Source organism: Tiliqua scincoides, chromosome 2 (assembly GCF_035046505.1).
Source record: "Tiliqua scincoides isolate rTilSci1 chromosome 2, rTilSci1.hap2, whole genome shotgun sequence".
In the NCBI taxonomy this organism is placed as follows: domain Eukaryota; kingdom Metazoa; phylum Chordata; class Lepidosauria; order Squamata; family Scincidae; genus Tiliqua; species Tiliqua scincoides.
In genome coordinates this window covers 271,557,737-271,573,962 of record NC_089822.1, presented here as the reverse complement: position 1 = coordinate 271,573,962, position 16,226 = coordinate 271,557,737, and the positions used below count along the sequence as shown (strand labels likewise).

At 54.3% G+C, this 16,226-nt stretch overlaps 1 protein-coding gene across 2 annotated transcripts; it reads right to left on the bottom strand.

Annotated features, from left to right (window-relative positions):
* Nucleotides 1-898: 898 nt before the first annotated feature.
* Nucleotides 899-7,017, bottom strand: LOC136641678 (HLA class II histocompatibility antigen, DM alpha chain). Of its 2 annotated transcripts, none has more exons than XM_066617667.1 (5): nt 6,900-7,017; nt 5,942-6,214; nt 4,007-4,288; nt 3,794-3,922; nt 899-3,067 (listed from the first exon to the last, which is right to left on the bottom strand). In XM_066617667.1, the coding sequence occupies exons 1-5, from the start codon at nt 6,982-6,984 to the stop codon at nt 3,063-3,065; spliced, it is 774 nt and encodes a 257-aa protein (XP_066473764.1). In that variant the 5' UTR covers nt 6,985-7,017; the 3' UTR covers nt 899-3,062. The 2 variants fall into 2 exon arrangements, with proteins under 2 accessions (XP_066473764.1, XP_066473763.1); XM_066617666.1 differs by having other exon boundaries at nt 5,942-6,209.
* Nucleotides 7,018-16,226: the final 9,209 nt, after the last annotated feature.

Sequence of the window (16,226 nt, the reverse complement as noted above, 5' to 3'; positions counted from 1 at the left end):
GAGAGAGAGAGAGATGTATAGTACATAGATATATAGCATGTTCTAGTTATAATCTTTTGCTTTTGGGGAAAAAAATTCTTTATGATGTTCAGAAAACACACAGCCCACCCCCTTTGCAGGCTGTGGTGACACAGTGGTCCCCCTCCCAGCAGCTGCCCCTGCTGAAGGTGCTGAGTAGGCCTATGGGCGGGTGTAGAGGTCACCACTTTGCGCTGGCAGTGCTGCTGTGTGGTTCAGAAGTGGATGCCAGGCAGAAGTGTGCTGTCCCAGTTCCTGCAGATCCATGCGGAGAAAAGTTCCACCTGTTGAATGGCCTGTTGCAAAGTGGCTTTGAAAGGCCGGAACATCAAAGGAGAGCGAGTCCAGCGGACAGACCTGCAGGGTTTTCAAGCAGTGTCCCCGGCAGCTCTCCCACATGTGGCTCCTTTGCAGGCATCCCAGAATCTGGACCGTGCTTCACTTTGCTTCTGGAAAAGCGCCCGGCTTCTGGGTTCAGCCTCTCCCTTCTCCAGCCTGCTTTCATGTTGTTTCCATCAGCAACCACCTTGGCTGCAGCATGCAGTCTAAGAAGACTTCAAAAATAGACATCCTTGCTTTGCACGCCACAGGGAGGGCCATCGCTGAGAAGTGGCCTCCAAATTCTGCTCACCCATGGAATAGTCCCAGCAGCACCAAGCTCTGGGGAAGGTGGGGGAGCCTTGCTGATGCATGAGGCTGCCTCCCCTGGGCCTTCTGGCCTGGAGCCTCTTGCTCTGACTGGCAGTGCCTGTCCAAGGCCTCTTCCAGCTGAGCACTTGGACAAGAGGCAAGACTTGAAGGTGGGGGACCCTCAGAACATGAACCCGGAGCTTTCATTTCCTACTGCAATGGCTCCTAGAATAAAACAATCTGGAAGCTGTTTTTTTATTTATTTATCCCAAACTACTTTTATTGGGCACCTGCCAGTAGACACAAAGGTGACAGGGCCTCCTTCCACTGTTCCTACAGTCACAATTTTTTTAAGTGCCATAAAATCATCACGGGACCAGAAAACATCACAGACAGACAGGCACACCTCGCCCGGCCCCCTCCCAAACCTGGCCTTGCTGACTCCTTTCTTCTCTCATTTCCCCCCCTTTCCAATCCACAGACCCTGCTCCCTGCCTCATCCATGCACAATAACCCCACACATAAGAGGTCTGTGGAATTCCTTGCCACAAGATGTGGTGACGACCACTAGCTTGGGTGGAACTTGGAGGAAATTCTTCACCAGGGTGCAGTAATATTACTTGATTTCCAAAGGGAAAAAAAGCAGAAGACATTTTGGGGTCTATCCTGCCTTGAAGCTACACTGGCTGCAAACCCCACCACAACCTGTGTATGGGCAAGCAGTGGTTCTTCACTGATATGCACTCTGTACATGCTTAGAGGCACTTGATGATAGCTCTACAAATTCCAGGGCTCAGCCCTTCATTAAAAAAAACAAAAAACACACACACGCAGTTTGGAGAGCCCAAAGTCTCACATCGTATGTGCCCCCTTATGGTGAGAATGGCAAGGTGTTCCCCCCCCCCCCAAAAAAAAGTTCAGGCTCATGGAGATCAGGAAAGCAGGCAGCCACCTTTCCTCCCCCCAGCCCCAAATCCAGACCAAGCTCATTAGTTAAGGGGCCAAGGAGGAGCGGTGGGGAGGGGTATGGCTGTCTCTCCATTCCCTCCCACAAGAAGCTCCTTGTCTCCTTAATGTGCTACATTGCTGGCCTGGCCTGCTTGGGGGTGGGGGGGGCTCCTGCCGATGGAGGAAGAGCCAGAAGAGTCTCCTGCAAATCCACCCCTCCTCACCCCCCCATTTTATAAATGCGGACAATGACTAAAAAAGCGCAGCCTCTCCAGCCAGAACCCTCTTCACACTCTTCCCTCCTGAGACCACGGAAAGCAAGACCACTGCCGGTGCGCAGGGGACACAGGAGGCTGGGAGGGGGCATTTCACGGGTTCAGGTGGATGCAAAGACCCTGACAGTGGAGCCCAGATGCTCCCTGTTGGGTTTGCCAGCTTCTGCGCCTTAACAGCACTTCTGCCTGCAGCCACATACGCCTATAAGCTCTGGAAAAAAACTCCTTTTGCCGGCAGCTTCTGTGACCACACTTTTGCTAAAGGCACAGGAGCAGGCCAGAGGATTTCCTCTGGTGAGTTGGCAACCCATTCCCCTGGGGTGAGCAATATCATAGATCAGCATTTCTCAAACTATGGGTTGGGACCCACTAGGTGGGTCACGAGTCAATTTCAGGTGGGTCCCCTTCCATTTCAATATCTTGTTTTTAATGTATTAGACTTGATGCTACCATGGGATGGGGCTGCATGTTACAGACCTGTACTTTGAACAAGCTGCTTTGAATATGCTTTTAACAATGAGAGTCAATGGGACTTCCTCCTGGGTAAGTGTGGGTAGGACTGCAGCCTAGGATGGTGAAAAATTTCCCTGCCTGATGATGTCACTTCCGGCACGACATCATTTCCAGCGGGGTCCTCATTCTAAAGAATGGGTCCTAATGCTAAATGTGTGAGAGACCCCTGCCACCTGCACAATTAAGCGAGGAACGGTTCTGTCCTCATGTGGCTGCCTTTTTGTGCAGTGGAGGTTCCACAACCGGTAGGGCAAAGAGCCAGGAGCAGTAGGGGCTGTGGGGCAGTCACTGGATTGCCACATGCCTCTGCCTCCAAAAACGAATGTGACTGTATCCTTCCCCCACAACAAGATTCTTGCCCCACAGCTCGTCAGTAGCCCCCCCCACAAGACACTGAAAGGGCTTCCAGCAGCTGGAGTAGTGGGGGGGCCGGGGAGAGAGTGGCACAGCCATGGGGTTGGGGTGGGGGAGTCCAAACACCGTGAAGCAGCCAGCTGGGGTGGAGGGGAAGCTCTCCCTGAGCGTGTGATCAGGACCTGTGCAGGAGGGCAGCAGGGGTTCAATCCAGGGGGCCTTGCCTGTTCCTGGAGGCAGCTCCAGGAGGGAGAAAGAGAGTGGGGCCGAGAGACAGCAGGCAGGCGGCTTCTCCTCAGGTCTTCATCCCGCTGATTTGAGACCTCACTCTGCAAGAGAAGGAGCCTGCTGGGGTGTGTGCCCACACAGAAGGGTGGGGAGTCCCCACCTGGCCCTTCCAAGTGCCCGCTACCGGTCTCCCCTTCTCACCCCAGGGGACCGGCCTCCCAGCCCTCTCTGGCCAGTCTACCTTCTCCAGCTTCCACTGGGACTCACTCCCCAACTCCCACCAGAGAGCTCAGGAAGGGGTCCCCACCCCTACTATGGGACTCCTCCTGCCCTCCTCCTCCAGCTGTGCTGGGCCTTGGGCCTCCACCCTGGAGAGCTGCTTCCTTCCCCAGTCCCTGTGCCCCCAACAGCCTCTGTAGTTTGCTTCTCCCCCCACGTGCCACTAGCAGACAGCCTCACCCACCAGACATCTGCCCCGTCCTCTCCTCAGTAAAACAAGCTCTGTGTCAAGGCAGAGAGCTCGGACTCACAACTCCCATCACACTGGCTCATTCCAGGGGTTGACCAGGGCTTCAGGCACCAGCCCTTGTGATGGGCAAAGCTTCCAGAAACCTTTGGAATCAAGCCGCAGGATGGGGGGGGCAGACCACACCCACTGAGCCCCTAACTTTTGCAGAGGGAGGGAGCTGCAATGGCTGTAAGCCCTACCAGGAAGTGATCTGTCCATGACAAGGTGTGAGCCTCCTCCACTGGCAGATGCTTGTCCACCTGCCTCGCAGGAAACTCTGGCTCTAGGATATATCCTGCCACCCCTTCACCTGACCTACCTGCAGTCCTGAGCATGCAGGATCCGACAATCAGGGCGACCCCCACGATCATGAAGACGCCTCCAAGTCCGACAGCAATGCCACATGCAATGGTCACTGCAAGGTCCGAGGCAATGGGATCTTTGGGCACTGGGGGAGGGGGGCACAGAGTAGACACTATGAGTCACTGTGGGGCAGGGACAAGGGGAAGGAGGGAAGTGGGGGGGCACTCACCCCAGAAAGCCATGCTGCTGAACTTGTCCCGGGCAGTCCTGACAGTGCAGCTGTAGACATCTCCTTCCTGCGGGGTGACCTCCAAGTAGGAGAAAGCCCGGAAGTCCAGCCCCTGCACCGGGTAGGTCTGAGGGGTGGACACTCCCTCCGTCACCAGCTCTCCCCCATGCTCCCAGCTGATGTCAGCAGACGGTGGGAAGAGGTTGGTCACCGAGCAGACCAGGGTGTTGGGCTGCCCCAGCTGGAGAGGCTGGAGGGTGAAGACCTCCACTTGAGGAATGCCTGGGTGGGGAGGGGAAGAGGGTGTGTCAAGGCTCTGGACTGGAACACAGTCAACCTCTCCTGATGGGTTCCAGAATCATGAGACTGTCACAAAGTGTAGTGGGAAGTTGAGCCTGTGAGTGTCGGGGTTGCACATACCCACCATCGCTTGTAACCTGTGAAGAACTTTCCTCAATAAATATGTCCAATCCCATTTTAAAGGCGTCCAGGCCAGTCGCCATCACCACATCCTGCGGCAAGGAGTTCCACAGACCAACCACACACTGAGTAAAGAAATACTTCCTTCTGTCTGTCCTAACTCTTCCAACACTCAACTTTAGTGGATGTCCCCTGGTTCTGGTGTTATGTGAGAGGGAAAAGAGCATCTCTCTACTCTGTCCACCCCCTGCATGATTTTGTGTGTCTCAATCTTGTCCCCCCGCAGGCGTCTCTTTTCTAGGCTGAAGAGGCCCAAACGCTGTAGACTTTCCTCATAAGGAAGTTGCCCCAGCCCAGTAATCATCTTTGGGCAATAAGGGCAGTGCAGCTCTGAGGGAAGGGAACAAACATTCCCTTCCTTTGAGGAGGCCTCCGTGAGTGACACCCAACTGCAGGATGCAGCACATGTCCCATTGGCACCTCTGTGCCACTGCTGGAAAGCACTGACAAGGGGTTAGGATTGCGCCCTTAGTCGCTCTCTTTTGCACCTTCTCCACTTCCACTATGTCCTTTTCAAGATGCACCAGAACCAGGTGCAACACTCCAGGTGTGGCCTGACCATCGATTTCTGCAAGACATTCTCATATGGGCTGTTTTACTCTCAATTCCTTTTTTCATGATCCTGAGCAGGGAATTGGCCTTTTCTCAGTTGCTGCAAACTGGATTGACGTTTCAAAGCTGAGCCCCAGTTTTCACTGAAAACGAGGATGCAACCATTACAGTGTTGATTAATTCATGTTAATTAGCGTTAGTAACATGTTGCTCTCCTAAAAAGGAGCTGTTGATTAATTGGGGGGGGGGGGTGGAGAAGATGAATGTTCACCATTTCTCATGTAAGTACCTGCAAAATCAGCACTGACGGGGCAGTCTTGGAAGAGGCTTCCCCTTCCTTCCTGGTACAGGAGGGAACACCTCTCCAGAGAGAGCACTGGCTAGAAGTTGTGGGTGCCTCATTTTTCCTTCCAGGCAGGCCTTTGCAGATCTGCATCAACTAGCAGTCCTCCCCTACCCAACTCCCCAGGCATGTGGTGCATCCTGTGGGGGAACAGCAAGGCCTCCTGAGGCCCTCCCTCCGCCCAGGGTCAGCCCTTGCAGCTCCAGATGTGCGCCAGCTGTAAAGCCTGTGCAATTCTGAGTGGACCTGGGACGGCGGATGGAGGCTGGAAAGTGGGGAAGGATATTGGGGGCACAGCTGCACCTTCCTGGCCTCGATCCCACTTCCCTCCCCGGCCCACCCCCACCCCACTGACTGGCCAGTGCTGGGGAGCTTTGGGTCCACAGAGTATGGAGCACACGTTCTGCGGTGGCCCCGCTGGGCTTGGGCTGTGACAAGGGTGGGGGTGAGCCAAGTCACCCCCCCTTACGAGGCCAGGTTCTTCCCTCGGGAACAGCCACCGCGGGCCTCCGTCGAGCGCCAGGACTGCGTTCGGCGCCCCGACGGGTCTCCGGGCTCACCTCTGGCCTCGGGCGTCTGCACCCGCTCGTCCTCGGCGAGGGCCGTGAGGGCGCGCAGCGCCTCCCCGCAGAGCTGGTTCAGGCGGCTGACGTTGGCCAGCGGCGTGCGGCCGGGTGCCTCCGGCCGGAAGTCGGGCAGGCGCGGGAGCCAGCGGGAGCCGGGGAAGTCGAAGCCGAAGAGCGCCTGGCCGTCCAGGGTCTGCGCCAGGCCGGAGAAGGGCGAGTCCCGCTGGCAGAAGAGCACTTCCGAGAACAGGTGCGCCCGCTGCTGCTCTGCGGGCGGGGAGAGCGGCGTCAGCGGGCCCGGCGGGGCGGTCCAGACCCCCCCCCCCGCAAGCCGCCCGGGCCAGCGGCCGTCCGCGCTCAGGCTCCTGCAGGCAGAAGCGCGCGGAGGAGGAGCGTTCCTGGCTGCACCGGGTCGGGCCCCGCCAGGCGCCAAGCCCCGCTTCGCCGTGCCTGCTGCCCGCCCGCCCGCCCGCCCGCCGTCGAGGCTGCGTCTCTCCACGCGTGGCGGTGGGGACTCCTGCGGGACGGGCCGCGGGCACGCAGGAGCGCAATCCGCGACACGAGGAGGACGCCGAGAGGGCAGCTCCGGCGCAGAGCGGGGTCGCTCGAGGGGGCGAGGCGCTGAGCGGTTCCGAAGGGGAGGCTCCCCCAGTGCTTCGCCCCCTTGAGCTACGCCACTGCTGCCGGCGGCGGACTGCCGAGTCTCGCTCGCTTCGAGGCCGCGAAGCGGAGCTCTGGGCGGGAACAGGCCCGGGACGCCCGAGAGCGCGGGGCAGCAGCGCCACGTGGGGGGGGGGGCGAGGGCCTGCAGCGCTGCCGCCTCCGAAGGGCTGCCCCGGTCGCGCCCCCGCCTCGCATCTGCGGGGGCAGCAGCGCCGTCGGGAGTCCGCAGCGGGGCCAGCCCGCCCCTTCGAAGCGCAGCACTCCCGGGCTGCGCCGGAGCGTCGCATACCTGGAGGCGCTGCTGTCGCTCCTGCCGCCGCCCAGAGCAGAGCCGCGACGACCCCCAGCGCCCAGCCGCGCCGCCCGGACCCCATCGCCGCCGCCGCCGCCGCCGCGGGAGCATCTGCGCTCCGCTCCCGGGGCGGCCTCCGCTTCCCCTCGGCCAGCCAATGGCGCTGCCCGGGCGCCGCCGTCACCTGTCGCCGGGGAGAAGCCTCCGGCCGGCGGCTGCGACGCGCTGATGGTCCCGGAGCGGCCAGGCAGGCGGGGCTGCGATGCGGGGAGGGGGCTTTCCCGAGAGCGGCGCAGCTGCGGGGGGGGGGTGAGGCACTTCCCGGGGCTGCCTCTTCCGAGCGCGCAGAAATCGCGCCTGCCGAGGAGAAGAGCCCTGCTGGCTGGGAGCGATCGAGGCCCCCCATCGCGGGGGGGGGGAAGCCCTAAGTTTTGCGGGGCAGCTCACCGCGCCCTGCGAGCGACCCTTCCCCTTCGGAGCCATTCCGGGCGGGGGGGGGGAAGCAGACGTAGGGGTCTCTGAGGGGGGCCCCTTGCATGCCCTGCAAAACTTAGGGCTTTGCACCCCCTCTGCTACGCCACTGCCCTCTAGGATTGCAGCTGAGGCGTGAGGACACTGAAGGCGGTGGGCCCTTGGCTTGACCCAGCAGGGGGCCTCTGGTGTCCTTCTGACTGTGGACTTTTCTCTGCAGGGGCCTTTGGGGAGGGACCTGGTGAAACGCCTTCTGAAGGTCCAGAAGTCCACAGTTCACCTTCATCCACCTTCTGCTGAGGCAGGGCTGGCTCTTCAGAAGCCCTGCTGATCTCCATCAGCGAAGCTTATTCTTTCCTATAAAATCTGTATATAGATTGCAACCCTTGATGAGGCTTCCACCACCTTACCTGGGCCAGATGTGAGGCTAACTGGCCAGGAGTTTCCTGGGTCCCGCCTCCTTCCTTCTTAAACATAAGAACAGCCCCACTGGATCAGGCCATAGGCCCATCTAGTCCAGCTTCCTGTATCTCACAGTGGCCCACCAAATGCCCAGGGAGCACACCAGATAACAAGAGACCTCATCCTGGTGCCCTCCCTTGTATCTGGCATTCTGACATAGCCCATTTCTAAAATCAGGAGGTTGTGCATACACATCATGGCTTGTACCCCATAATGGATTTTTCCTCCAGAAACTCGTCCAATCCCCTTTTAAAGGCATCTAGGCTAGACGCCAACACCACATCCTGTGGCAAGGAGTTCCACAGACCGATCACGCGCTGAGTAAAGAAATATTTTCTTTTGTCTGTCCTAACCCGCCCAACACTCAATTTTAGTGGATGTCCCCTGGTTCTGGTATTATGTGAGAGTGTAAAGAGCATCTCCCTATCCACTCTGTCCATCCCCTGCATAATTTTGTATGTCTCAATCATGTCCCCCCTCAAGCGTCTCTTTTCTAGGCTGAAGAGGCCCAAACGCCGTAGCCTTTCCTCATAAGGAAGGTGCCCCAGCCCCGTAATCATCTTAGTCGCTCTCTTTTGCACCTTTTCCATTTCCACTATGTCTTTTTTGAGATGCGGCGACCAGAACTGGACACAATACTCCAGGTGTGGCCTTACCATCGATTTGTACAACGGCATTATAATATTAGCAGTTTTGTTCCCAAGCATAGAATTGGCCTTCTTCACTGCCACCGCACATTGGGTCGACACTTTCATCGACCTGTCCACCACCACCCCAAGATCTCTCTCCTGATCTGTCACAGACAGCTCAGAACCCATCAGCCTATATCTAAAGTTTTGATTTTTTGCCCCAATGTGCATGACTTTACACTTACTGACATTGAAGCGCATCTGCCATTTTGCTGCCCATTCTGGAGAGATCCTTCTGGAGCTCCTCACAATCACTTCTGGTCTTCACCACTCGGAAAAGTTTGGTGTTTTCCGCAAACTTGGCCACCTCACTGCTCACCCCTGTCTCCAGGTCATTTATGAAGAGGTTGAAGAGCACCGGTCCCAGGACAGATCCTTGGGGCACACCGCTTTTCACCTCTCTCCATTGTGAAAATTGCCCATTGACACCCACTCTCTGCTTCCTGGCCTCCAACCAGTTCTCAATCCACGAGAGGACCTGTCCTCTAATTCCCTGACTGTGGAGTTTTTTCAGTAGCCTTTGGTGAGGGACCGTGTCAAACGCCTTCTGAAAGTCTAGATATATAATGTCCACGGGTTCTCCCGCATCCACATGCCTGTTGACCTTTTCAAAGAATTCTATAAGGTTCGTGAGGCAAGACTTACCCTTACAGAAGCCACGCTGACTCTCCCTCAGCAAGGCCTGTTCGTCTATGTGTTTTGAGATCCTATCTTTGATGAGGCATTCCACCATCTTACCCGGTATGGATGTTAGGCTGACCGGCCTATAGTTTCCCGGGTCCCCCCTCTTTCCCTTTTTAAAAATAGGCGTGACATTTGCTATCCTCCAATCTTCTGGCACCGTGGCCGTTTTGAGGGACAAGTTGCATATCTTAGTCAAGAGATCAGCAACTTCATTCTTCAATTCCTTAATAACACCTGGGTGGATGCCATCAGGGCCCGGTGACTTATTGATCTTTAATTTATCAATGAGGTCTGAAACATCTTCTCTTTTAACCTCTATCTGACTTAACTCCTCGGTCAGGAGGGGCCGTTCGGGCAGCGGTATCTGCCCGAGGTCTTCTGCCGTGAAGACAGATGCAAAGAACTCATTTAATTTCTCTGCCATCTCTAAGTCTCCTTTTATCTCCCCTTTCCCTCCCTCACCATCCAGAGGGCCAACCGCTTCTCTGGCGGGTTTCCTGCTTCTAACATATTTGAAGAAGCTTTTATTATTCCCCTTAATGTTGTTGGCCATGCGTTCCTCATAGTCTCTCTTGGCCTCCCATATCACCTTCTTACATTTCTTTTGCCACAGTTTATGTTCCTTTTTATTCTCCTCATTAGGGCAAGACTTCCATTTACGGAAGGAAGCTTCCTTGCCCTTCACAGCCTCTCTAACTTGGCTGGTTAGCCAAGATCAGGGTGACAATCCAGTCCGCTAGAAACTTGGCCATTTGCTTTCTGGCTCCGGGATTCTTTCCCTGCTCAAACCAGGGGGCTGGTTTGGGCCCTTGGAAGCCCCAACTGATCTGAGTATCGCAAGGACAGCCCCTCTTCTTGCCTCCCCAGCAATGGAGGTCCAATTCAGGAGTGCCTCCTTCCCATTTGCCTTTGACTGCAGAAGCTCAGCAGCTGGTCACTGGGGGGGGCACCCAAACTCCAGGACTCATTCCCGGTGTTGACCTGGCAGCATTGCCCATTGTTGTCTTTGATCATAACCCTTACAGCCCAATCCTTTGCGGACCTTGCTGTAAAGCAGTCATCTTCTGGGCTGGGCCAGGCAGTGCCAGCTCAGTGCACCCTCCCAGTGACACCCCAACAACCACGGAGACCTGATCCAGCCCTGAGAAGCTCCGCCTCCCCAGGCACTGCAGGACCATGAGAATCTCCTGGAGGCTGGGGATACTTCCCTTGGCCATGGGCATGACCTGCAGGGTGGGATTGGTTTGCCTGAGGAAGGTCTTGAGCCCTGTGCCGCCCCCAGCACTGCACCCCTGCCCCTCACCCAACAAGCCCAACTCCAGAGCAGGGGCGCTGCTACACCACCTGGCTCCTGCTGCCGCCGTGGGCCCCGTGCGGCTGAGGGTGCCTGCGATCCATTGATCAGGGCTCCCCTGGTACAGCGCTCTGGGTGGCTGCCCAGTCTGGCCACGGAGTCAGGAGCCTGCTCACATCCGTCACATGCCGCAGCAACACCTTTCTGGCTTTGCTGAGGTGCTAAAGGTCATGGATGGACCTTTCAAGGAGACGTCACCCAGGCACCCTTCTGCTGCAGCCACAGTGGCAGGCGGCAGGCGCTATGGACCCTCCCATGGGGGCTGTGTCTTCCCATGCATGATTAGGCAAGGGCTGAACTGGCCCCGCTTCACAAGATGTCCGCAGAGGGCCCAACCGGGCCCCTGCTTGGGGCAGCGGCTCTGGCCATACAGGCACCACAGGGCCTTTGTTGAGGCCATCACATGGCCATTGGCACCAGGAGTGGCCACCTGCGCACGGGCAGCAGTGTGTTGTAAGCTGCTCAGGGACCCCTTCGGCCTGCTCCAAGAGACTGCTGGGGCCACACGAGGATCAGCCTGGATGATGAGAGGAGGGGCTCCTCTGGGTGCCCACCCACAAGGACTGACCCAGGGCCGGGGCTTGGGCACATTGGCAAGGGCACAGTGGGTACCTGAGCCAGGGCCTCTGAGGGGAATTTTATCCGGGGTGGGGTACAAAGTTCCTTTTAGGCCCTTTTGCAAAGGGGGAGGGGTGAAACAGTGGGGGAGGAGGGGTGAGCAGAATGCAGACAGGGAAGGGCAGAACAGAATGGGGGAGGGTGGAGACAGCTGGAAAAGTCTTTGGAGCCCAGTCTACCCACCCTTGTGGCACCGGCAGTGAGCTATAGGAAGCAGATCTACATGCCAAAGAGCTGCTGTAGCAGGCCACAGAATCCCATGCGGGCAACAAGTCTGAGTAGATAAGAAAATTAGGATCCCAGGAAATTTCTGGGTCCCCTCCTTTGGCTCTTGGGCCCCCCTTTTGACCCTGGGTACAGGTAAAAATTACCCCCTTTATGCCCCTCTCCTAGTCCCTGGCCTGGCAAGCACCCTCCTCTACCCACAGGCATGTGACCAGGATGCCAGGCCCCCTTCCCTCATCTCTTGCCTCTCTCCCCTCCCCTCCCAGAATCCTATGGCATGGGGGCAGCAAGGCATGCTGTGGGGGGCCTTGTAGGTGTACTGGCAAGGATATGGGGCTTGCTGGAGTGTGAACACTGTGTCTGCCCCACAGGGCTGTTGGTACCCACTGGCACCATGTGCCTTGTGTGTGTGGGGACATGGTTGCCTGCCCTGGCTGCTGGCAATGTTCCTGGCAGGCCTGGCAAGACCCTGCTTCTCCTACCGTGTGCCTGATTCCCATGGTCAGTTTGGGTGCACTGAAGAATCCCAGTTCCATGGCCAAGATCATTAACCCATTTCTGCCCAGCCCTCAGGTATACACATTTGATCCCTGTTGCATATATGCAAGAACATAAGAAACATGTTAAGAACATAAGAACAACCCCACTGGATCAGGCCATAGGCCCATCTAGTCCAGCTTCCTGTATCTCACAGCGGCCCACCAAATGCCCCAGGGAGCACACCAGATAAGAAGAGACCTGCAAGGCCTCCTGGGAATTGTAGTTTAAGAACATAAGAACAGCCCCACTGGACCAGGCCATAGGCCCATCTCATCCAGCTTCCTGTATCTCACAGCGGCTCACCAAATGCCCCAGGGAGCACACCAGATAACAAGAGACCTCATCCTGGTGCCCTCCCCTGCATCTGGCATTCTGACATTGCCCATTTCCAAAATCAGGAGGTTGCGCATACACATCATGGCTTGTACCCCATAATGGATTTTTCCTCCAGAAACTTGCCCAATCCCCTTTTAAAGGTGTCCAGGCCAGACGCCATCACTACATCCTGTGGCAAGGAGTTCCACAGATCAACCACATGCTGAGTAAAGAAATTTTTTTTTGTCTCTTCTAACTCTCCCAACATTCAATTTTAGTGGATGTCCCCTGGTTCTGGTATTATGTGAGAGTGTAAGGAGCATCTCTCTATCCACTCTGTCCATCCCATGCATAATTTTGTATGTCTCAATTATGTCCCCCCTCAGACGCCGTAGCCTTTCCTCATAAGGAAAGTGCCCCAGCCCAGCAATCATCTTAGGGTGCAATCCTAACCAACTTTCCAGCAGTGACATAGCTGTGCCTGATTCCCATGGTCAGTTTGGCTGCACTGAAGAATCCCAGTTCCATGGTCAAGATCATTAACCCATATCTGCCCAGCCCTCAGGTATACACATTTGATCCCTGTCACATATATCTCAATACCTTGTCAAATGATCCCAAGCATAGACTTGGCCTTCTTCACTGCTGCCACACACTGGGTTCACACTTTCATTGGCCTGCTCACCACCACCCCAAGGTCTCTCTCCTGATCTGTCACAGACAGCTCAGAACCCATCAGCCTATATGTGTTGATTTTTTGCCCCAATATGCATGACTTTACACTTACTTACATTGAAACGCATCTGCCATTTTGCTGCCCATTCTGCCAGTCTGGAGAGATCCTTCTGGAGCTCCTCACAATCACTTCTGGTCTTCACCACTCGGAAAAGTTTGGTGTCATCTGCAAACTTAGCCACCTCACTGCTCAACCCTGTCTCCAGATCATTTATGAAGAGGTTGAAGAGCACTGGTCCCAGGACAGATCCTTGGGGCACACCTTTTTTCACCTCTCTCTATTGTGAAAATTGCCCACTGACGCCCACTCTGCTTCCTGGTCTTCAACCAGGTCACAATTCAGGAGAGGACCTGTCCTCTAATTCCCTGACTGTGGAGTTTTCTCAGCATCCTTTGGTGAGGGACCATGTCGAACACCTTCTGAAAGTCCAGATATATAATATCCACGGGTTCCCCCACATCCACATGCCTGTTGACCTTATCAAAGAATTCTATAAGGTTCGTGAGGCAAGACTTACCCTTATAGAAGCCAGGCTGGTTCTCCCTCAGCAAGGCCTGTTCGTCTATGTGTTTTGAGATTTCTATCTTTGATGAGGCATTCCACCATTTTACCTGGTATAGATGTTAGGCTGACTGGCCTATAGTTTCCCGGGTCCCCCCTCTTTCCCTTTTTAAAGATTGGAGTGACATTTGCTATCCCAATCTTCTGGCACCGTGGCCGTTTTGAGGGACAAGTTGCATATCTTAGTCAAGAGATCTGCAACTTCATACTTCAATTCCTTAATAACTCTTGGGTGGATGCCATCAGGGCCCGGTGACTTATTGATCTTTAATTTATCAATGAAGTCTGAAACCTCTTTCAACCTCTATCTGACTTAATTCCTCAGTCAGGAGGGGCCGTTCGGGCAGCGGTATCTGCCCGAGGTCTTCTGCCGTGAAGACAGATGCTAAGAACTCATTCAATTTCTCTGCCATGTCTAAGTCCCCTTTTATTTCCCCTTTCCCTCCCTCACCATCCAGAGGGCCAACCGCTTCTCTGGCGGGTTTCCTGCTTCTAACATATTTGAAGAAGCTTTTATCATTCCCCTTAATGCTGCTGGCCATGTGTTCCTCATAGTCACTCTTAGCCTTCTTACATTTCTTTTGCCAGTTTATTGTTCCTTTTTATTCTCCTCATTAGGGCAAGACTTCCATTTACAGAAGGAAACTTCTTCGCCCTTTACGGCCTCTCTAACTTGGCTTGTTAGCCATGCAGGCACCCTCCTACATAAGAACATAAGAACAGCCCCACTGGATCAGGCCATAGGCCCATCAACTCCAGCTTCCTGGACTTAGTCGAACCCTTCTTCCTTTGTGGTATACACTTCCGCTGGGCCTCTATTACTGTTGATTTGAGCAACATCCATGCTCTCTGTAGAGACTGGACTCTTTTTACCTTCGCTTTCAATCTCCTTCTAACCAGCCTCCTCATTTGAGGGAAGTCAAATCATTTGGGGCAAAAAATCAAAACTTCACATATAGGCTGATGGGTTCTGAGTTTTCTGTGACAGATCAGGAGAGAGATCTTGGGGTGGTGGTGGACAGGTCGATGAAAGTGTCGAACCAATGTGCTGAGGCAGTGAAGAAGGCCAATTCTATGCTTGGGATCATTAGAAGAGGTATTGAGAACAAAACAGCTAATATTATAATCCCGTTGTACAAATCGATGGTCAGGCCACACCTGGAGTATTGTGTCCAGTTCTGGTCGCCACATCTCAAAAAGGATATCGTGGGAATGGAAAAGGTGCAAAGAGAACAACTAAGATGATTACTGGGCTGGGGCACCTTCCTTATGAGGAATGGCTATGGCATTTGGGCTTCTTCAGCCTAGAAAAGAGACGCCTAAGGGGGGACTTGATTGAGACATACAAAATTATGCAGGGGAAGGATAGAGGGGATAAACAGATGCTCTTTACACTCTGGCATAGCACCAGAACCAGGGGACATCCACTCAAATTGAGTGTTGGGAGAGTTAGAACAGACAAAAGAAAATAGTTCTTTACTCAGCGTGTGGTTGGTCTGTGGAACTCCTTGCCACAGGATGTAGTGATGGTGTCTGGCCTGGATGCCTTTAAATGGGGATTGTACAAGTTTCTGGAGGAAAAATCCATTATGGCTTACAAGCCATGATGCGTATGTGCAACCTCCTGATTTTAGAAATGGGCTATGTGAGAATGCCAATGCAAGGGAGGGCACCAGGATGCAGGTCTCTTGTTATCTGGTGTGCTCCCTGAGGCATTTGGTGGGCCGCTGTGAGATACAGGAAGCTGGACTAGATGGGCCTATGGCCTGATCCAGTGGGGCTGTTCTTATATATCAATCAATGCACAATTTCATGTAGAATGTGTTCTAACTTTGTTCTATCGAAAGGTACAGCCCTAAATAAGGATTATAAAATTTTTGCTTCAATTTTAGCTACAAGATTAAAAAAAAATTAAATCAAACAATTAAAGAAGATCAAACTGGTTTTTTTTTTTAACAAAAAGACAATTGAAAAACAATGTGAGAATGTTACAGTATGTGCCCCATACAGCAAGGCAATTTGGGGGCTGGATAAGGCAGGCCTACCAGACTGCTGCTGTGTATAAGCAAATGTAAGCATACCTGTCAGACAATGGGGCAAGAACCATTGAGCATTATCAGAGCTATGCACAGACATAGAGTGGTACAAGCAACTAACCAAGGATCTAGAGCAGGCCAACAACCAACCAATAGTGGTCTATGATGACAGCTAAGCATGCATAGCCATGGCCTTGTCTGAAAGAGTAAAGGCAAGGACCAAACATGTGGCAATACGCTATGCCAATGTAAGGGACATAGTCCAAAGAGGACTGGTCAGCCTCAAATACTGCCCATCTGATGAAATGGAGGCAGACATATTTACTAATCCCTTGAGTACCACAAAACATTATTCAATGATGCACAAGCTGGGTATGATCTCTATGGAACGTGTGACCATACAAAATCAATGGAATGCAACTCTGTATGTGTAATGTAGATTGTGACCTTAATCCAGCCACAAATTGGGAGGGGTGTTACAGTATGTGCCCCATACAGCAAGGCAATTTGGGGGCTGGATAAGGCAGGCCTACCAGACTGCTGCTGTGTATAAGCAAATGTAAGCATACCTGTCAGACAATGGGGCAAGGACCAATCAGGGCAAAGTGCTGAGTCATTGCACAGAACAAGGAG

Coding starts and splice junctions, on each gene's coding strand:
- LOC136641678 (XM_066617666.1), bottom strand. CDS start 7,013: ATGCTCCCGCGGCGGCGGCGGCGGCGGCGATGGGGTCCGGGCGGCGCG. Junction 6,210..6,899: donor AGCGACAGCAGCGCCTCCAG/GTATGCGACGCT, acceptor CCCGCAGAGCAG/CAGCGGGCGCACCTGTTCTC. Junction 4,289..5,941: donor GCAGACGCCCGAGGCCAGAG/GTGAGCCCGGAG, acceptor CTCCCCACCCAG/GCATTCCTCAAGTGGAGGTC.